This window comes from Scyliorhinus torazame, chromosome 7 (genome assembly GCF_047496885.1).
Source record: "Scyliorhinus torazame isolate Kashiwa2021f chromosome 7, sScyTor2.1, whole genome shotgun sequence".
In the NCBI taxonomy this organism is placed as follows: domain Eukaryota; kingdom Metazoa; phylum Chordata; class Chondrichthyes; order Carcharhiniformes; family Scyliorhinidae; genus Scyliorhinus; species Scyliorhinus torazame.
The window spans coordinates 21326541-21348744 of record NC_092713.1 but is presented as its reverse complement, the minus strand read 5'-3'; the positions used below and the strand labels follow the sequence as shown (position 1 = coordinate 21348744).

General features: G+C 43.8%; 1 protein-coding gene across 3 annotated transcripts in view; it reads right to left on the bottom strand.

Moving 5' to 3' along the window:
- Positions 1-1292: 1292 nt before the first annotated feature.
- The window catches only part of usp33 (ubiquitin specific peptidase 33), a 92660-nt gene continuing 71748 nt past the window's right edge, over positions 1293-22204 (bottom strand). For 2 of the 3 annotated variants that reach the window (XM_072510406.1, XM_072510407.1), the window contains exons 20-25: positions 18850-19019; positions 18179-18260; positions 11788-11896; positions 9890-9992; positions 7327-7395; positions 1293-3561 (exon numbers count right to left, since the gene is read on the bottom strand). In XM_072510406.1, the coding sequence (XP_072366507.1) occupies positions 3407-3561; positions 7327-7395; positions 9890-9992; positions 11788-11896; positions 18179-18260; positions 18850-19019 (688 nt within the window). In that variant the 3' untranslated portion in view covers positions 1293-3406. The remainder of the gene's footprint in view (positions 3562-7326; positions 7396-9889; positions 9993-11787; positions 11897-18178; positions 18261-18849; positions 19020-22204) is intronic. The other variant, XM_072510408.1, reaches the window with a different exon arrangement.

The window sequence follows — 22204 nt, the reverse complement described above, 5'->3', positions numbered from 1 at the left end:
CCTGGTTCTCCTCAACCACTGCCAGGAATTCATATTACCAGTGGTGAGGAGATGCAGTTCTTGGCAGGTTGCAATGTCTAGTGGGTCAACTGGGCATTGAGAGAAGACGACCAGTCATTCATTCATCTTATCGGAGTCTCATGCTGCTGTGGTATTAAGCAACAGACAAAAAGATTCCACGTTGGATAATCAAATAGGACCATTTGGATCAGTGTTTGTGCGATGGGAGAGAAGTAAACATGGCCAGTTACAGAACTTGCTATGAAATGAGTGGATACGAGAATGGTAGCAAGGGCGCAATCAGGTGGAGCCGTGATGTCTGCCATGCGTGTGTCAACCTTGGCTCAGCTGGGAGCACGCTAGCACCTGCACCTCACAGTTCGAGGCTCAAGTTGCATTCCAGTGATCCAGTACAAAAATCAAAACTGCCTCTCGAGTGCAGTAATGAAGGAGAACTGCACTGTCAGAGGTGCTGCCTCTTGCATGAGTTGTTAAACCGATTGCAACATCTGTTTGTTTGGTCAGATGTAATGGATTCTGAACAAGAGTCGGACAGTTTTCTCTGATGTCCCAGCCATTACTTATCCCTCAATCAAATCACAAAAAGCAGATTAGCTGGTCAATGTCACATTGCTGTTTGTGGAAGCGTGCTGTGTGCAAATCTGCTGCTGCGTTTCCCAAATGACAACAGTGACCAAAAAGCTTCAAAAAGTATTTCACTGCCTGGAAAGCATGTTCAGATATTTGGTAGTCACTATATAAATACAAGGTTTTCTTTCTTTTAAATGACCTTCCAATGCTCACTGCCCAGGTTCATACTGGCTGAGTGGCACTTTGAACAAGGTGCTGAAAGCTGACAGGCAAGAATTCAGGCCTTTGGGAAAAGTGACAGGACTCGCACCAGGCTGCATAATATCTCTGGATGGGCTTCGAACCCTCGACTGCTGACTTGGACAAGAGTGTTACCATTAAACCAAAGTGGACAACGTAACGTTCCTTCTTCTCTCGGCTGCCAATTGCTTAAAAGCATTTCATGTCTTGACATCTTCCCACTGTGATGACAGGTCATCATCGATCTGAAACATCAGACGGTTTCTCTCATCACAGGTTTGCCTGACCTGCTGAGTGCTTCTTAGCATTTTCTGTTGTTATTGCAATATATCTGCCTAAATGCAGACTAACTGTGGATAAAGCAGACGCCTGAAAAAAAAGACAGACCCTCAAATCTCAGGAAGGCGAACTGGTACTTGACATCACCACGAAATACGTAGGAAAAGAACCTGTAGCAAAGCTTGTGTCACTTGTTTTATTGAACAAAAGATGCAGGTCCCTATTGCTATTCAGCATTAAAAAGCTAAGAGAACATCTTCCACTTATTATGCATTCCAACTTTACTTCCACAATTATGGACTTCTGCAACATTGCAGCACAGTTTCACATTCATGATCCTAATGTCACAAAGATAACATGCACAGGTGATCGAGAGTGAGAGCTTCATTCTAAGAGTTGAAGGTGCCTGGTTCCGTTAATTGCAATTATTGTACAATTAAATTTGTCAAGGTACTTTATTTTACATTCCTTATATATATGATTCCTTTTTTTAAAAAAATGCAGTAAGATAGTTAGAGTCATGATTTCTTCAAAGTGCAAGTTCAACTTAAATCAGCCACAGTTGCAGTGAGATTTGCATGCGCACGTTAAAAAATAAATTAATACAAAAAAGCTCAAGGGAAAAAAGTCCTGTTAGAAACAGAAAAGTCACATTCTGGCTAATGCATGGTTTCAATTTTATGGAGCATTCCTTTGAGGCACATGCTAAGGAAATCGGCTTCAAAGATCAATTCTAGAAGACTGTTGCACAAAGAGCAACTGGTCAGTCCGGCGAGCTTCAGGACCATTTTTGCATCAGTTACATAATTTTACCCTAGAGAATAATCAGCTGTGCTTTTAGCGGAATACTTCCAAGAAGTTTGGCAAGAATCACACTCGAGTCTAAACCCAATTGATACATTCTCCTTTTTGCTGCAGATTAAAATTTACACCATTTCCTGCGGTGAGCAGCCTCTCTTACTTTACTCATGGCCCGTGCAGTAGGAAGCCCATAGATTTATTACAATACAACTGGATTTTATTTCCATCATAGGTCTTTTACTGTCCGTCACTTCTGTATGCTCAGCTCCAGGCACGCTATTTGAAGGTAGAAGAAAGGAGACGGCCCGCTGTGGTCAGAGACTGGCCGTGGGAATGTGGCAGTGTCAACGCGGACCTCAAAATTCAGGATATAACTCGAGAAAGAATTTTATCGTGTCTCTCCAACACTTCACTTACAGCGAATTACTTTTGAAGTGAAGTGGCTCACTGGAAGCTGAAGATACTTTTGACGCAGCAAGAACCCAGAACTAGCAAACCAAATATTGTTGGTGGCCGTGGTTGGGTCAATACTCTAAAGAACAATGCCTACCCATCAAATACTGCAATGGAATTTTTTACAGCAGGTAGGCGAGCGCTCAGTTTAATGTCTCATCCCGTCAATACGTTTATGAAGTTGGCTGAAAGACAGGGGCAGTAGTGGTGGAGAGTGGTTTTATAAAGCCGCCTCCCCAGGAGTTGGTACTGGGACCACTGCTCATCGATCGATATTAATAACTTAGAATCGGGTGTAGAGGGCACAGTATCAACATTTGCAGAGGAGACAAACCCGAACGTTTGGTGATACGGTGAGAAGGAGCGGATTGTAGACTTGACAGACAGACAGGTTGGCGGAATGGGCAGACATAACGGCAGATGAAATTTAACACAGCGTCAAGTGACACACCTTGGCAGGAAAAATTGAGAGAGTTAAAGAATACAATTCGAAAGGGAGTGCAGGAATCGAGGGGCCCGTGGGGCAGTGCGTTTGCTTAAGATAAAGAGCAGGTTGGGTAAGTGATTAGAAAGGCAATTGGGGTCCCAGGCTTTATAAATAGAGGGAGTGTTTAGACTCAACTTTACATTTTTGCAAATTCTCCTGAGAATATTCCTTTAGCTGCTTACAGTAGCACGGACAAGGGTTTTGAAATCTTTGATTTTTCGTCTACAGTACAGTGCAAACAGATCAGTGCTTTCCTGAGTCGACTTAATATAAGCAACCCGTTTCTCACCAGTACACTTCCAGTGTGTGGGCCTGTCACAGGTCAAAGCTACATCACATACCACTAGAAAATGTTTCCAACCCTTCAGTACAGCTTATCAGGTAAGCCAGAAATCTACATCAACCTATATTACATAACAGGGGTTTTAACTTGTGCGATTGTCCCTAAAACACAAAACATTAATGCCACTGCAGGAATTGTTTTCAGAAAATATATCACACCCTGGAATGCTTAGAATCCAGCATAATTCACAGTTTCTAACATTTCCTTTAACATTATTGCACCGGACGTATTTCAACCTCATTTTTCTCTTCTACACTCGATGCATCAGGATGGCTGACGTTCTGCCGCAAAGTGATCTCTGGGCCCCCTCCATAGATAGAGTAGAGGAAATTCCAGGTCTCTTCGGAGATCTGGCCTGAATCAGCGCCTGGAACAAGAAATTTAACAAACAAACACGATTAGCATCACCACACAAGAAGGTGGGATGGTGGGAGCGGTAAACAGCATCCTCCCAAATCACACCAACCCAACTCAGTTACAAGGTTCTTTGTGGTTTCTCTGGACAACTGGCCAGTCCACTATTGTAGACTCCCTGAAAGTCAGTCCGACCCAATTTGCCTGGCTACTACCACTGTATCCCACCCTGGCAGTCGATCAATAAATCTGGAGCATAGCGCTAGTCTCAGCAATGACAAACACCAACAACAGTCACAATTGTTGTAAAAACCCATCTACTTCACTAATATCCTGAAGGAAAGGAAATCTGCTGTCCTTGTCTGGTCTGGCCTACATGTGACTCCAGACCCACAGCAATGTGGCTGACTCTCAACTCTCCTCGATAATGACCTAGCAAGCCACTCAGTTCAAGGGCAACTAGGAATGGGCAGCAAACGCTGGTTTTGTCCAGTAATCCCCACATTCCATTAAATAATTTTGAAGAAAACTAGCATTATAGATCGACCAGATAAATGAAGACTATGTGGGTCATAAGTTTACCTGTTAAATTACAACATTTGTCTTTACAACACATGCAAACCTCTTACAGTACAGTGACTACACTTAAAGTACTTAATTAGTACTTCCGCTGAGGTCATAAAACGCACAACATAAATACAAGTCTGTCTTTTTTGGGTGCCTTGGACTTTAGACACATGAATTGTACAGGCTTTCCCCATATGCCCTTCAGATTTTATTTGTTACCGAGTTATCTGATCTCAGGTGAAACTTGAGGTGTTGTTGGCATATCAGTGTCCTATTCCAGTATAATGCTGATAGGGAGACTGCAGAAAATAGACACACCTCAGGGTCTGAACTAGATCTGAGCTGCCAAAATTGATACAACTCTTGCTGAGGGATCTAAAATAACTGACTGGTACGGGTAGGGGGAGGCGGTGGCATAGTGGTATTGACACTGGACGATACCACTCAGCAGGGTAATGCTCTGGGGTCCCAGGTTCAAATCCCGCCACTGCGGATGGTGAAATTAGAATTCAATAAAAATCTAGAATAATGAAACCATTGTCGATTGTCGTAAAAAACCATCTGGTTCACTAGTGTCCTTTAGGGAAGGAAGTCTGCCGTCCTTACCCGGTCTGGCCTACATGTCACTCCAGACCCACAGTAATGTGGTTGATTCTTAAATGCCCCCTCAAGCAATTAGGGATTGGCAGTAAATGCTGGCCCAGCCAACGACGCCCACGTCCCATTAACGAATAGAAAAGAAAATCTGGATATCCCCAGAGGCAGGCTGACTGACTGGCAGATCCTATTCCTAGACTGGTGTAATGGGGTGGTGGTGGTGCAGTGGTAATACTGCTGGACTAGTAATCCCGAGGCCCAGGCTATTGCTTTGGGGACGCAGTTTCAAATCCCATCAGTGGTGGAATTTGAATTCAATTAATAAATTTGGAATTAAAACAAATGCAAGGTGGTGAATTTTGGAGGAGCAAAATAAGGGCAGCCCGGTGGCGCAGTGGGTTAGCACTGCAGCTTCACGGCGCCGAGGTCCCAAGTTCGATCCCGGCTCTGGGTCACCGTCCATGTGGAGTTTGCACATTCTCCCCATGTTTGCGTGGGTTTCGCCCCCACAACTCAAAGGTGTGCAGGGTAGGTGGATTGGTGCGCTAAATTGCCCCTTAATTGGAAAAAATAAATTGGGCAATCTCAATTAAAAAAAAAGAAAGAAAATCTATGAATTATACTGCAAATGGTAGAACTCTTAGGAACATTAACATACAGAGGGATCTGGGCGCGTGTGTCCACAGTTCCCTAAAAGTGGCAACACAAGTGGCCAAGGTGATTAAGAAGGCATATGGCGGGGGCAGCATAGTGATTAGTATTGCTGCCTCACAGCACCGAGGTCCTTGGTTCGATCTCAGCTCTAGCTCACTGTCCGTGTGGAGTTTGCACATTCTCCCCGTGTTTGCGTGGGCTTCACCTCCACAACCCAAAGATGTGCAGGGTAGGTGGATTGGCCACGCTAAATTGCCCCCTAAAAAAAAAGAAGGCACATGGCATGCTTGCCTTCAGCAGCCGGGGCCTTGAGTATAAGATTTGGGAAATCATGTTGCAGCTATATAAAACCGTGGTTAGGCCACATTTGGAGTATTGCATGCAATTCTGGTCACCACATTATCAGAAGGACGTGGAAGCTTTGGAGAGAGTGCAAAGAAGGTTCACCAGGATGTTGCCTAATCTCGAGGGTCTTGGCTATGAGGAGAGGTTGAATAAAGTAGGATTGTTTTCACTGGAAAGACGGAGGCTGAGGGGAGACCTGATAAGAGGTCTACAAAATTATGAGAGGCATAGACAGGGTGGATATTCAGAGGCTTTTTTCGAGGGTGGATGTGAGAATTACAAGGGGGCACAGGGTCAAGGTGAGAGGGGGGAAAGTTAAAGGGAGATGTGCGGGGTAAGTTTTTCCACAAAGAGTGTGGCGGGTGCCTGGAACGTGCTGCCAGAAGATGTGGTGGAAGCAGGAACATTAGCAACATTTAAGAGGTATCTGGGTAGATACATGAATAGGAAGGAAATAGAGGGATACGGACCGAGTAAGGGCAGAAGTTTCTTTTTTAAGATAGTCATGATCGGCACAGGGCATTGCCTGTGCTGTACTTTGTTCCTTTTTCTAAAACTCATCTAATGATGGCTGTGAAACTATCACTGATTGTCGTAAAACCCCATGGTTCACTAATGTTCTTTAGGGAAGGGTTATTACTTGGTTCCGTGTTGGGCAGAGTCAGCTCCGGAGGTCTAACTCTGATGTTGTGCTCTCCCAATGCATTGGTCGATAAAGGATTGTTCTATGCCCGAGACTCCTTCGATTATTTCGGGGGAAAAAAGAACAGCTGCAACAACCCCCACAAACATTTTTTGCTCCTCGTTTTCTCAGCTCCACCCATAGAGATTCCACATTGTCGGAGCTAATATCCCTCGCAGCCATTACGTTAATATCCTCTTTAACCAGCAATGCAACCCCACCACCTTTTCCACAGCCAGTGGATCAGATCTAAGCTCCGGCGTACTGCCACATCAGTCAAGAATGGTGACGGACAATTAAACAACTCACTTGAGGAGGAGGCTGCGCAAATATTCCCGTCTACAACGATTTGGGGGGGGGGTCCAGCACATCAGTGCTATTCTAGTAAACCCCTTCATTATTTTTAAGGAATCTATTGGGTCATCCATCAGCCTTCCCAGGTTCAGAGAGTAGAACCAGAGCATGTTCAATCTTTCCTGTCAGAGATTTGCTATCTTGACTCGAAATCTTTTTTGCACACACTCCAGTCCCTCGTTAGCCATTTCATAAACTGGAAACCAGAACTACACACAGTATCCCAAGTGTGGTCTAATCAAAGCTCTATGCGGGTATAACATAACTTCTCTCCTTTTCAGTTCTATTAAAAATAATCTGTTGGGGGGGGGGGGGGGCAGCACGGTGGCGCAGTGGTTAGCACTGCTGCCTCAGGGTGCCGAGGTCCCAGCTTCGATACCGGCCCCGGGTCACTGTCCGTGTGGAGTTTGCACATTCTCCCCATGTCTGCCAGGGCTTCGCCCCCACAACCCAAAAAGATGTGCAGGCTAGGTGGATTGGCCGCGCTAAATTGCCCCTTAATTTGAAAAAATGAATTGGGTACTCAATGTATTTTTAAAAAAAATAATAATCTGTGGGGAATAAAGAATGTGGACATACCTTGTTTTAAAGACACATGGTTGCTCTTGCTGACACCGATCTTAGTGTTATCAATTGGGCCGGGATGCTCTAAGATAATAAAATAATTAAAAGCTTATTAAATCAGGGACAACATTAATCAAGTGCATAATATTCATCAGTTGGACATTTATTTAACATAAAGCAGGTTAGATATAGCTACAAATACATACTGCAAATAACACATTTTGCATTTCTGTCATTGGAAGGCACCTTATTGAACTGGAGAAAATTAATATTTAAAAAATGGATGATAGTAGAGGCCAGCATTTTGTTCAGCAGCTACTCAAAACAAATCCTGTCACAATTAAACAAAATTCAATGACCCAAATACTTTAAAAGGTCAAACACTGATCACAGTACAGTTACAACCCTCGCCTGGTATGAAAATCTACACTTGAAATGAAATGAATGAAATGAAAATCGCTTATTGTCACAAGTAGGCTTCAATGAAGTTACTGTGAAAAGCCCCTAGTCGCTACATTCCAGCGCCTGTTCGGGGAGGCTGGTACGGGAATTGAACCGTGCTGCTGGCCTGCCTTGGTCTGCTTTAAAAGCCAGCGATTTAGCCCAGTGTGCTAAACCAGCCACTTGTCTTCTAACACTTTGCAATTAACTGCTTTATAAAATTACTTTAAAAAATACTTCCTGTTTGAAGAACTACACGACTAAATTGAGAAATCCAGACACTAAACACAGGATAATAAACAACCTACATGTGTTTCTTAGTTAATTTAGGGGGTAGAATTGCTGCCAGCAAGTACTTTGCAATAAATTGAGGTCCCAAAATCTGACGAGTAGGTTGAAAAAAAAAATAGAGATGAGATAAAGTGGAATGCGGAGTAAAATTGGCATCAAGCTTTATTTTTAAAAAACTGAAGTTTGCACTAAGTAGGGGTGGCAGATTCAAGAAGTGACACAATTCTGAGCTTCTGAAAATGAACAAGTTGGAGTACAGATGCTCCGATGAGTCTGGCTTCCAACACAGTTAGGATGTAAAGACAGTTAAAGTGAAATATTCAAAAGGAAATTTCTGAAACCTTCAGGCGTATAGAACACAGGGTTCTCAACAACCAATTGTAATTTGTGTTGCACTGCATTACAGCCTTTGAACTAGATCCAATTCAGTATGGACTGGAGGGAAATGGATCCTTGACAGTCTCAATATGATACAGAGGACAGAGAGGCACTATAAAAAGGTGCAAAAGGGAATTACTGGAATTATTCCAGAGCTGAGAGGTTATAACCATCAGGAAAGTTTGAACAGGCTGATGCTCTTTCCTCTAGAGAATTCAAGACCGAGAGGCAACCTGGTAAGAGAATTGATTATGGAAGAGGTTGATAGACGAGATAGAGAGAAGATATTTCCACTTGTAGGCGAGACCAGAGCTAAAGACTACGGGCAGGATTCTCTGGTCCGCCAGCCACATGTATCCCAGCGGCATGCCGTTCACTGAGACTCCCGCCGCTTGTCAATGGGATTTCCCATTGTAACCGCCCCACGCCGCTGGGAAACCCGCTGGCGATCGTGTGCAGCCAGTGGGAAAAGTGAATTGCAACTACTGTTGAATTCTGGCCTACATTGACAGGTAGTCATTAATAAATGCATCAGGGAGTTCAGTGGTGAGAATTCCCACAAGGAATAGTTAAAGTGCATAGCATAGGGACATTTAAGGGGAAGCTAAATAAACATGGAGAAAGGATGTGATGATGGAATTAAATGAAGGGAGATGGGAGGAGGCTAGTGTGCAGCATAAAACACTGGTATAGACCTGTTCGGTCAAATAGTCCATTCTTATACTGCAAATGATTTGTAAAATGTTCGGACGACATTTTCAATAGATGACAACCCTGTCAGGCATGCACTATATGTTTCAGAGTAAAATCTAAGCTATATAAATAGCAGGCTTTGCAGACAGGTCAAATATTCAACCCAATGAACACATCTAAAATGGATGCCCAAACATGAGCTACATTAGAACGCTGGCCAGATAAGGCAAGTTCTAGTTTCCTGCTCCTGAATTCATGGCCCATAAATTCTGATGTCCAGGGGGTTGGACATGGGAGGTAGCCAAGATGATGTGCTTGGGGGGGGGGGGGGGGGGGTCCCCTGGAAGTACCCATGCAAGGACAGCGCGGGATTTGACTAGGGAGTTCAAACTTCCGATGGGCAACTACCCTGCACCTGGAAAAATCTGGTACTTGAATTTAAATCTGAGACATTAGATGGTTCTGACTGTCTTAACAGAATAGGTACCTAGGAAAAGTTAGGACAATTAAAACTACTTCTAACTCTTGCGTTACACTTGTCTTACCCACCCTGAGTTGGAAGGTCAGGTGTGAAACATACAGCCCGACTTAGGTAAGTAAAAGAAGAGCACTCAAGTTCTGGCCCCATATACTCTGTTAATTACCCCCAAAGCATTCACCCACAAGGAAAGCAGACACCAATTCAAAAAATCCCCAAATTTCAAATTAATACAACTTCCAAAATAACCTAGACATTAGCTTATGTTACACGTTTGTAACATTATGGTTTACATACCGTGTTCCTTGCCCTTGACAAATCCTTCCCATTCTCTAAACCACTGCATGCTAATACAATAGATAACAGAAGGCGATTCTTCTTCCTGGAAAGCTTTGTTTAACTATATATTTTTTAAAAAAACAAAGTGTCAGTTACTTAATTTGTCGCATCTCACAAACTCGCCAAAGGCCTGCCAAAAACAATTGATACAACAACACTGCATGTACAAACTGAATATTATTTTTTTAAAAGACTTGCATTTGTACAGCACCTTTCATGACCTGGAGAGGTCGCAGTGATTTATAACCAATTAAGTATTTTTGAAGTATAGGCACTGTTGTAATGTAGGAAATGCTGCAGCTAATTTGTGCACAGCAAGGTTCCACAAACAGCAATGAAATCTGACCAGATACAGTGAATTGCGTCAACAGGCATTGTGCCAACTGGAACGTTCTATTAACTGGAATTTCATGGCTGGGTCTAACAAAGAGATGGTACCTTCCCTACACCTGCACAACTGCTCTTCCTGTATTCAGCAGCCACATTCACTACAACTCGAATGGCTTGTTTACGGTGGTCCAGCTCTGGCATTTGGACAATGTTATGAGCCGGAAAAGATGTTTGAGGATGCTGCCCTCCAGGCCTGGGAACTCTGACCTTCCTGTGTTGAAATGAGTGTGATACTTAAAGCCAGGATCAGTCAGGTTGCTACTGACTTTTTATATCTCATTAAAATAACATTGTTGCTTAAATAAAAGCAAAATGCTTTAGGTATTGGAAATCAGTAATAAAAATAGAAACTGCTGGGAAAAAAAACTCAGCAGGTCTGGCAGCATCTGAGGAGAGAGAAACAGAATTAATGTTTTGAGTCCATGTGACTGTTCTTCAGAGGTAAAGAGAGGGACACCTGATGGATTATATACTGTTTACGAGAGGGTGGTAGGTCAGAATATCAAGATTTTTTTTTTTTTCTTTTTTATAAATTTAGAGTACCCAATTTATTTTTTCCAATTAAGGGGCAATTTAGCATGGCCAATCCACCTACCCTGCACATCTTTGGGTTGTGGGGGCGAAACCCCCGCAAACACGGGGAGAATGTGCGAACTCCACACGGACAGTGACCCAGAGCCGGGATCGAACCTGGGACCTTGGCGTCGTGAGGCAGTAGTGCTAACCCACTGCGCCACCGTGCTGCCCAGAATATCAAGAATGACAAAAGAATTAATGACGGAAAAATGTGAGTGGAGAGAAAGCTAGCAGGAAAAAAAAGACGGATAGCAAGAATTTCCGTAGATATTTAGAAAAGAAGAGTGTTAAAGTGAGCGCTGGTCCCACAGAAGGTGAGTCTGCGGAATTAATAACGGAAAGTATAAACTGAACAGGTATTCAGTATTTGTTTTCAATATAAAAAATACAAGTAACATCCCAGAAATAGCTGCAAATCTGGAAATGGAAGGGGGAGAAAGAGAGAGAGGAACTCAGGAAAATCATAATCACCATAGAAGTGGTATTGAGCAAATTGTTGGTGCTGCAGGCAGACAAATCCCTGGATCCTGATGGACCTCATCCTAGGGCCTTTAAATAAGTGGCTAGTGAAAGAGTTGATGCATTGTTTCTAATTTCCCAAAATTCCCTCGACTCGGGAAAGGTTCCATGAAATTGCAAAATAGTGAATGTAGCTCCTTTATTCAAATGGAGAGGGCGACGGAAAGCAGGAAACTACAGGCCAGTTAGCTTAACATCTGTCATAGGGAAAATGTTAGCGGTTACTACGAAAGATGCTATAGGACTGCAATCAGGCAGAGTCAACATGGTTTTGTGAAAGGGAAATCACGTTTAACCAATATACTGGGAGTTCTTTGAAGGGGGTCACATATGCGATGGATAAAGGGGGAACAGGTCATTTGTTTCCTTACCCGTATGAACATTTCCAGTTCCATCTTCCTTCTCTTTTCAACCTTTTCAATCTCAATCTGACAGATTTGGCAGGTGTAGAGGTGATTGACAGCTGGTCCCCCTCCATACCTGGTAGAGGAGCACAACAGAAGTTCTAGTTTCTGTAAAACCTAACACTAACACCAAGTCAAAAAATACGAAATAGCTTGCATTTATATAGAACCTTTCCAACCTCAGGATGTCCCAAAGCATTTTATAGTCAATGAGCTACTGCTGGAACGGTCACTGCCATATTCTAGGGAAATGTGACAGTTAATTTGCACACAGGAAGATCCCACAAATAGCAAAGATGTAAATAAGACAAAGATGCAAAGACAGTTAATCTGCTTTTATGATGTTGGTTAATAGTGTAACAGGTGCTCTACAATAGATTTAAAACCTAACACTGAGCAAAATTGATAGAAAGCGATCAAAAAGATTTAAGGTTTAAGGAGCGACTTTGAGGAGGAAAGAGAGGTAGAGACAGAAAAAGGTTCAGGGAGGGAGTCCTAGAGATTAGGAGCTAGCTAGGCAGCTGAATTAACTAAAAAGTAATCAAACTAAACCGATAACTGTTCCCCCATCTCCCATCAACAAACAAAACATGCAACTGCTTCTTAAATAAAGCCACGGTGGTCAGCACTGTTGCTTCACAGCTCCAGGGTGCCCAGGTTTGATTGCCGGCTTGGGTCACTGTCTGCGCGGATTCTGCACGTTCTCCCCGTGTCTGCGTGGGTTTCCTCCGGGCGCTCCGGTTTCCTCCCACAAGTCCCGAAAGACGTGCTTGTTAGGTGAATTGGACATTCTGAATTCTCCCTCGGTGTACCCGAACAAGGCCCAGAGTGTAGCAACTGGGGGCTTTTCACAGTAACTTCATTGCAGTGTTAATGTAAGCCTACTTGTGACAATAAAGATTATTATTTTAACTCACTAGTCCACATGGATGTTCATTCCACACAATGGCCATCTGAAATCAGTTCTAAACTTCAGTTTCGCTAATTTACCTTGCGCTCCTCTCTGAGTTGTCATAGTTTATTTTAAAGTAGATTCCAGACTTATCTTTTCTATATCATTCATCGCCTTCGATACCTTATTATTCTATTTTTGAAAAGATCAATCAAGCACGGGTACAGCAGTCAATCAATATGCAGCGCATTTAACACAGGAAAAATGTGCTTCACAACAGCGTAATCTGACAAATAGTGATATCAAGTCAAAAATAAAATAAAAGCAAAACACCAGCAGATGCTGGAAATCAGAAATAAAATCAGAAAATGCTGGAAATACGGATCAGGTATGGCAGCTTCTGAGGATAGAAGATTAGAGTTAACGTTTCAAGTACGACCCTTCTTCAGACCCAACAGAATGTAGAAATATGATGGGTTTCATGTCTTTGGAAGGGAGGAGAGAGAGGAAGAACAAAAGGGAAGCTTCTGGGATATGATTGGGGCGGGAGAGATTAAATGACAAGGGTTTCATGGAGCACAAGGCAAAGAGAGTGGTGAGTGTTGTAGCAAAGAAATGAAGTATTTCTCCAGAGTGAGTGTGAATGGCAGAATAATGAACAACTAACTCTGCTTGCAAGCAAAAAAGTGAAGAATAAGACTGGCATGTGGCAAAAAAAACAGAAGCAAAGAGGCAGACTAAATCTGTGCTCTGACATCATTGAACTCAATGTCAAGTCCACAAGGTTATTAAGTGCCTAACTGGAATACGAGGTGCTGCTCCTCAAACTTCCATTGAGCTTCACTGGAACAGCACGGGCAGCACAAGTGGATAGCACTGTGGCTTCACAGCGCCAGGGTCGCAGGTTCTATTCCCCGCTGGGCCACTATCTGTGCGGAGTCTGCACGTTCTCCCCGTGTCTCCGTGGATTTCCTCTGGGTGCTCCGGTTTCCTCCCACAGTCCAAAGACATGCAGGTTAGGTGGATTGGCCATGATAAATTGCCCTTAGTGACCAAAAGGTTAGATAGAGTTATTGGGTTACGGGGATAGGGTGGAAGTGAGGGCTTAAGTGGGCCGGTGCAGACTCGATGGGCCGAATGGCCTCCTTCGGCACTGTATGTTCTATTAACATTGCAATGGGCCGAGGACAGAAATGAGTATGTGGGAAAATGACAAGCAATTGGAAAACTCAGGATCAAGCTTGCTGACTGAACTGAGATACCCAATCTGCATTTGCTCTCCCCAATACAGAGACAATCACACTCTGAGCAGCAAATACAGAATTCTAAATTGAAAGAAGTATAAGTAAATCATTATTACACTTGGAAGCCTTGATGGTGAAGAACGAGTAGGTAAAAGGGCAGGTATTATACCTTCTGCGATTGCTCCGGAAGGGAATGGACGGGGCGTTGGGGTGATTGAGGTGTCAGAGGGAATAGTCCCTTCAGAATGCTGATAGGGAGGAGAGGCAAAGGTGTCTTTGGTGGTGGCATTACGCTAGAGGTGGCAGAGGTAGTGGAAGATGATCCTTTGAACATGGAAGCGATTGGGGTTGGAAGTGGGGGCACAGTTCTGGGATTGGGGGGGATTGTGGGAAATGGGTCAGACAATTGACAGTATGGCAGAATTCGTGACTGAGGAAAAAGAGGAAGACATAACAGAAACACTGTCTGGGAGATAGCAAAATCGGAACAGATGTGACAGAGGCAGAAAAACTGGGAAAATGGAATCGAGCTCTTACCAGAGGCAGGGTGAGAGCAAGTGTCGTCGGAGTTGGCAGCCTTACAATCAATATTAGTAGACTGTCTATTGCCAGAAATGGAAATAGGGAAGTTTTATTTGTTCTTTCATGGGATGCGGGTGTCGCTGGCAAGGTCAGCATTTATTGCCCATCCCTAATTGCCCTTGAACTGAGTAGCTTGCTCGGCGATTTCAGAGGGCAATTAAGATCATTGCTGGAGGTCTAGAGTCACACACAGGCCAGATGATGTAAGAATGGCAGATCTCCTTCCCTAAAGCGAATTAATGAACCGGGTTTTTACAACAATCGATGATGTCTCCATTACTGAGACGAGCTTTCAATTCCAGATTTATTAATTTAAATGAAATTCCACCAGCTGTCAGAGGTGGGATTTGAACCCATCTCCTCAGAGCATTAGCCTGAGCCTCTGGATTACTAGTCCAGTGACATTACCACTACGCCATGGAAGGGGGGTGTTAAGAGATGTGAAGGTAAGAGAAGGGTAGAAGTTTGAAGCAAAGTTGAAGAAGTTTTCCAGTTCCAGGCGAGAGAAGGAGACGGTAGTGTTACAGTTTGCAAGCACGACCCTGACCTTCTGGCTTCTTGCCATTATAATTTACCACTTTGCTTTCATGCTCACATTTCTGCCCTTGGCTTGAAGCGTTCCAGTGAAACTCAGTGTAAGTTTGAGGAACAGCACCTCATCTTTCAATTAGGCACTTTACAGACTTGTGAACTCTTTCAGACTTTGTCCCTATTTTGATTCTGTATTTTTGCCACCTGCCAGTCTTAATCTTGCCTTTCTTTTTTTTTCCCATGTTTTTTTGCTTTCGAGCAGAGTTGTTTATTATTCTGTCATTCATATTCACTTTGGAAAAATGCTTTGTTTCTTTACTACAACCATTACCACTCCTTTTTTAAAAGAAATTAGAGTGTCCAATTCATTTTTTCCAATTAAGGGGCAATTTAGCGGGGCCTATCCACCTACTCTGCATATCTTTGTGATGTGGGGGCGAAACCCACGCAAACACGGGGAGAATGTGCAAACTCCACACATACAGTGACCCGGGATCGAACCTGGGACCTCGGTGCCGTGAGGCAGCAGTACTAACCACTGTGCCACCGTGCTGCCCCATTACCGCTCCTTTTGCCTTTTGTTGCATGACATCTTTGTCATTTAATCTCTCTTTCCCCTATCTTATCTTTTGATCTTCAACCCTCACTTCCTTTTTAAAGGCATAAAATCCATCACATTTCTATCTTCCTTCAATTTTAAAGGAAAATCGACTTTAAGCGTCAACTGTTTCTCTCAGAAAAGGAAATATCAGGAGGGCTGAGCAGAGATTCGGTTCAAGAAGTGAGTTTTAAGGATGGTTCTAAGAAGAAGAGGTAAAGGTGGAGTGGTAAGTGTAGGGAGTGTAAACATTGGGGCTTGATTTAAAATACAACTAGCTTGGCATTTAAAAAATATATATTTGTAAAAAAATTTTATCATTATAACAAAGCAAAACCATAACATATTACAAATACAGCTCTATACCTAATCACCCTCCCAACCCCACCCTCAAGAAAAAAAACTTAACCAAACCATCCCCCTTCCCCATCAACTGGCGGTGACTAGCTCCTTGAAAAAGGAAATGAATGGTTGCCACCTCGAGTAGAACCCTTCTACCGAACCCCTCATGGTGTACTTGACCTTCTCCAAGTATAAAAACTCCATTAGGTCACTCAACCAGGCTGAGGCATTGAGCGGAAAGGAGACCTCCACCCAAGCAGAACTCACCTCCGGGCTATCAATGAGGCAAAGGCGAGGACATTCGCCTTCACCCCCGTCTGCCACACTGGTGAGACCGAGACCCCCAAAATGGCCACCAATAGGCAAGGCTCCAGCTCAATCCAAGAATTCCTGACATGGTGCTGAAGAAGGAGACCCAGAAAGCTCGCACCTAGCCTCCACCCCCAAGAAAGAAAATCATCTGTGCCCTGGTCAGGTGTGCCCTATGCACCATCTTGAACTCAATCAAGTTGAGCTGAGCACAAAGAAGTGGAGTTGACCTTGTGAAGAGCCTCACTCCACAAACACCCAGCGAAAACCAGGCCCAGCACCCCCTCCCACTTCCTCTTCACCTCCTCCAACAGAGCCTACTCCTTCGCTCAGATCCGGCCATAAATGTCCAAAATCTTCCCCTCCCCCAGCTCAGCCAGCAAAAGGACCCTATCCAAAAGAGGTGCCAGAGCAAAGGAAGGAATCTCCTTGCGCAAGAAGTCGCAGACAGGATAAAACCTAAATACGTTAGCCTTTGAGAGTTGGAACTTACCCAACAGCTCCTCAAAACCGGCAACCTTCCCCTCTATAAACGTATCCCCAAACCTTTCCAGCCCCTCCCTCCCTCATGACCCAAACGCCGAGCCCAAACTCACCATCACAAAGAGATGATTTATGCAGATTAGGGTTAACATTGACATGTCGGGCACCCAGCTTAAAATGTTGCCTGCACTGCCCCCAAATCCTCAGAGTGGCCACTACTACCGGACTTGAAGTAAATTTTACAGGGAGAAACTTAAGTGGAGCAGTAACCAAGGCACTCAAACTAGCACCGCACATTTTGCCCCAAAGCTGTGACTATTACAAGTGCCCTTCTTAATAAAATAATATCGACGCACACATTTTGTTTGGGGTCCTGCAATGGTTTGACCCAAAAGATAATTGACTTACCAGAAGAGTGGCGTCATAACTCGAAACAAAAGGCCCACTGATGTATATCAGCAACCAGGAAAGTCCCAACACAGAACGTGGGGAAGCTGAAACAAGCTATGGCTTGTTCAAAAATGAGAGCATAAAATGGTGCTCTGGTGGCGAAGGAATCTGGACAATTAACTGTCCCCTCAGCGTCTCCAGGTGAAAGCCACACCAACAATGTCAAGCAGGTTGCAGTTATAAACAAAATGGTGAGAAACTTTACATGGAACTCTCAAAAAATGTTTTGACTGCAGCGTCAACAAGGCAATGCTGATTGAAGCAAAATGACAGACCTCACTCGCAGCTCTCAAGTACATCAAAGAAAGACCCCCCCCAACAGCCATTTATACCTTAAAAAGGAATGTTTAAAATCAGGATTTGGGGGTTTAATCGACAAACATGGAACATCAATGCCTCTCAGAATTTACAACTGGACTACCGATTAGAGTATCAAGTTCCACTTCAGTGGTTCTGCGATATCAAATGTGTTTACAGGGGATCTTGCATAACTCTCTCAGGGATCGAATGTCATGATTCCATCTACGAAGTCTTACAACACCAGGTTAAAGTCCAACAGGTTTGTTTCGATGTCACTAGCTTTCGGAGCGCTGCTCCTTCCTCAGGTGAATGAAGGAGCGCTGCTCCTTCCTGAGGAAGGAGCAGCTCTCCGAAAGCTAGTGACATCGAAACAAACCTGTTGGACTTTAACCTGGTGTTGTAAGACTTCATACTGTGCTCACCCCAGTCCAACGCCGGCATCTCCACATCATGATTCCATCTATACAAGGTTTTCCTTTCGCAACTACGTGTTTACTGTGAAAACCAGTGGCCTTGCCGATCCGTAACAGCATGACTGAACACGAGCTGTTATTCAAGGACAGATTAACCCTAAATAGTCACTTCCCAAGAAGGAGAAGAAAAGGACAAAGGTGTCACATTACTCACCTGCTGTACAGAGAGTCCCACACATTCTGAGGCAACATCACTACAAGATCATCTATGTAGCTGGCCTTCTGAGGGGGGACACCTGGAACAGACATGTTTCAGTGAATAGTGTTATATGCTGACTCTCCCAATGGCTTGTTTCTATGATTCTTTAATAGAAAAAAAGGACAATGCTGCTCATAGAAATTGATTTTTATGGTGACTTTCTTCGCTCATATGCAGGTTAGGTGGATTGGCCATGCTAAATTGCGTCTTAGTGTGGTTAGGTAGGGTTATGGGGATATGGCGGGGGAATGGGCCGAGGTAGGGTGCTCTTTGAGGGTCGGTGCAGACTCGATGGGCCGAATGGCCTCCTTCTGCACTGCAGGAATTCTGTGGTTCTTTTTGCTGGGGTAACGTTCCACAGGCAGTGGTGCTTTGTACAACCAAGCTAAATGTCACCTGACATTCGTATCTTCTTCAAAGAGGTTACTAATGGATAAAGGTCAGGAACAGATTTTCGCTTTACTTTGTCCAGGAACGCAGAGGTTAATTTGAACAGAATATCTAACTGCCACCTCAGATGAGGTCAATTAGCAGCGTATAAAACAGGAATCAAATCTAGGACCGTTACCTGCCGCCTCAACCCATCGGTTGCTAACAGCTGGCATGGCTGCCATGCATTACCTTACCTCCATGAGCACAAAGGAACTCATTGTTACTAATGGGGCCTGGCTCAGCAAAAGTCTTGAATTTGTTCAGCCACTGGCGCGATATGTAGAACTGAAGCAGGCTAGGTTCCATCATATTCAGTAGATGAGTTACTCTCTGTCTTTCTTTCTGCATCTCCTCACTGCTTTTCCTGCCAAATAAAAATGACAAGACAATGCACTGAAAATTTGCGGGAGCTGAATTCCTATTGACCCCACTGCAGAATTGCTGTATCCTCTTCCTGGAGTAATATCACCAATATCTTTGGTTTCTGTGCAAAAAAAATGGGGGGGGTGGGGGGTGGCTCAAATTGTTCCATAATGAGACACGCACCATCAGATGGTACCTCTGCATCATGTCCTCTCACTAGACACAACTCATTCTTGGAGAAAAAGTCTTGGAATCCTTCAGCACAGATGGAGGTCATGGCTCATTGTGCCTGTGTCAGCTCTCCAGCTATTCAATTAGTGCAATGTCCCTACTCTTTCACTATCACATCAGACAAATATTTCTCCTTCAGCTTAGTCCTTTGAAAGTTACTATCACTTCCATCCACCTTTCAGGAAGCAGACTTCAAAACAATAAATCATGATATTTTAAAAACAACTCTTGTGCTTGCATTCTTTCCCCTCTCCACTACACCCTACCTTCCAACATCCCCGCCCAACACCGGCACCGGACTCAAATCCTAGTGACATTTTAACTGGGCAAAATGGAAAAATGTTGCAGGCTTGGAGTAATAGATTTTTATCAGGATTGCTAACGTCATTCTACCTCGCGAACAAAATGTTCAACTTTCCTGCAAGCTGCTTCCCTCAGGGTAGGAATAATCTATATTCAGAAGCAAAAAATAATCAATAGTTTGTTACAATCCTCATGGGGACATACTGCATGACCCCCAAATGGAGAAATTACCATTAAGACTCCACTTTTTGTCGCTGTTACTTGAACACGAATCAGAACTAATGCAAATTCAACATGAATTACCAGGCAAGTGATATTTGAAATAAAGAGGTAAATTGAATTTTAAACAGTCAATACAAAGGTATTTCTTTTGCAGCCAAAAGCTGTTGGTTCAAGGCAGCTCACCACCACTTTCTGAAGGGCAACTAGGGATGGGCAATAAATGCTGGCCTGACCAGTGACACCCACATCCCGTAAATGAATTTTAAAAAGCATTTGCATCACTCCCGGCATAGTTCCACAATATGCTGTTCTTTGTTTATTGATTTTTCTTAATTCTTTCATGGGATGTGGGTGTCCCGTCCCTAATTGCCCTCAAACTGAGTGGCATTTTAAGAGTCAATCACATTGCTGTGGACCTGGAGTCACGTGTCGAGTAGGCCAGGCCAAGTAAGGCTGGCAAATTTCCTTTCCAATGACAATCAACAATGGTTTACTAGCTAGATGGATAAAGAGCTGGCTGGGCAACAGGAGACAGAGAGTAGTAGTGGAAGGGAGTTTCTCAAAATGGAGAACTGTGACCAGTGGTGTTCCACAGGGATCCGTGCTGGGACCACTGTTGTTTATGATATACATAAATGATCTGGAGGAAGGTATAGGTGGTCTGATTAGCAAGTTTGCAGATGACACTAAGATTGGTGGAGTTGCAGATAGCGAGGAGGACTGTCAGAGAATACAGCAGAATATAGATAGATTGGAGAGTTGGGCGGAGAAGTGGCAGATGGAGTTCAATCCGGGCAAATGCGAGGTGATGCATTTTGGAAGATCCAATTCAAGGGCAGACTATACGGTCAATGGAAGAATCCTGGGGAAAATTGATGTACAGAGAGATCTGGGCGTTCAGGTCCATTGTACCCTGAAGGTGGCTGCGTAGGTCGATAGAGTGGTCAAGATGGCATACGGCATGCTTTCCTTCATCGGAAAAGGTATTGAGTACAAGAGTTGGCAGGTCATGTTACAGTTGTATAAGACTTTGGTTTGGCCACATTTGGAATACTGCGTACAGTTCTGGTCGCCACATTACCAAAAGGATGTTGGTGCTTTGGAGAGGGTGCAGAAGAGGTTCACCAGGATGTGCCTGGTATGGAGGGCGCTAGCTATGAAGAGAGGTTGAGTAGATTAGGATCATTTTCATTAGAAATACGGAGATTAAGGGGGGACCTCATTGAGATCTACAAAATCATGAGAGGTATAGACAGGATGGATAGCAAGAAGCTTTTTTCCAGAGTGGGGGACACAATTACTAGGGGTCACGAGTTCAAGGTGAGAGGGGAAAAGTTTAAGGGAGATATGCGTGGAAAGTTCTTTACGCAGAGGGTGGTGGGTGCCTGGAGCGCATTGCCAGCGGAGGTGGTAGAGGCGGGCACGATAGCGTCATTTAAGATGTATCTAGACAGATACATGAATGGGCAGGGAGCAGAGGGATACAGATCCTTAGAAAATAGGTGACAGTTTTAGATAGAAGATCTGGATCGGTGCAGGCTGGGAGGGCCGAAGGAACTGTTCCTGTGCTGTAATTTTTCTTTGTTCTTTGTTTCACAGTCATCATTAGACCTTTAATTCCAGATTTTGTATTGAATTTAAATTTCACTGGGCTGCACAGTGGTACTGCTTCAAAGTCAAGGGTTGCCAAGTCTCAGACCAGTATTTCTCATCCAAGAAAATTACAATTGATCCCTTTACAATTTTTTAATTAAAATTTTTTTTTTTAGAATATCCAATTCATTTTTTCCAATTAAGGGGCAATTTAGCGTGGCCAATCCACCTACCTTGCACATCTTTGGGTTGTGGGGGCGAAACCCATGCAAACACGGGGAGAATGTGCAAACTCCACACGGACAGTGACCCAGAGCCGAGATCGAACCTGGGACCTCGGCGCTGTGAGGCAACCGTGCTAACCACTTGCGCCACCGTGCTGCCCCGATCCCTTTACAATTGATGCAAACTCTTTAAAGTCCTTTTCAAATTATTAAAACAATTACAGATTCCACAGTAATTTTAAAGAAATTACAAATTTTCCTCAGTGTTGTTTCCATCCAGATCAACGGTCGCCAAAGCTGCTAAGCATTAAGGGCTGCATTATGTAAATTAACATGGTAAGTCAGTACGTCAGGGTAGCATTGCATTGTTGAAAGTTCTGCCTCACTGCGCCGAGGTCCCAGGTTCGATCCCGGCTCTGAGTCACTGTCCATGTGCAGTTTGCACATTCTCCTCCTGTTTACGTGGGTTTCGCCCCCACAACCCAAAAAGATGTGCAGGCTAGGTGGATTGGCCACGCTAATTGGCCCCTTAATTGGAAAAAATGAATTGGGTACTCTAAATTTATAAAAAAAGAAAGAAAGTTCTGCCTCACGAATGAGACTTTAGAGACCG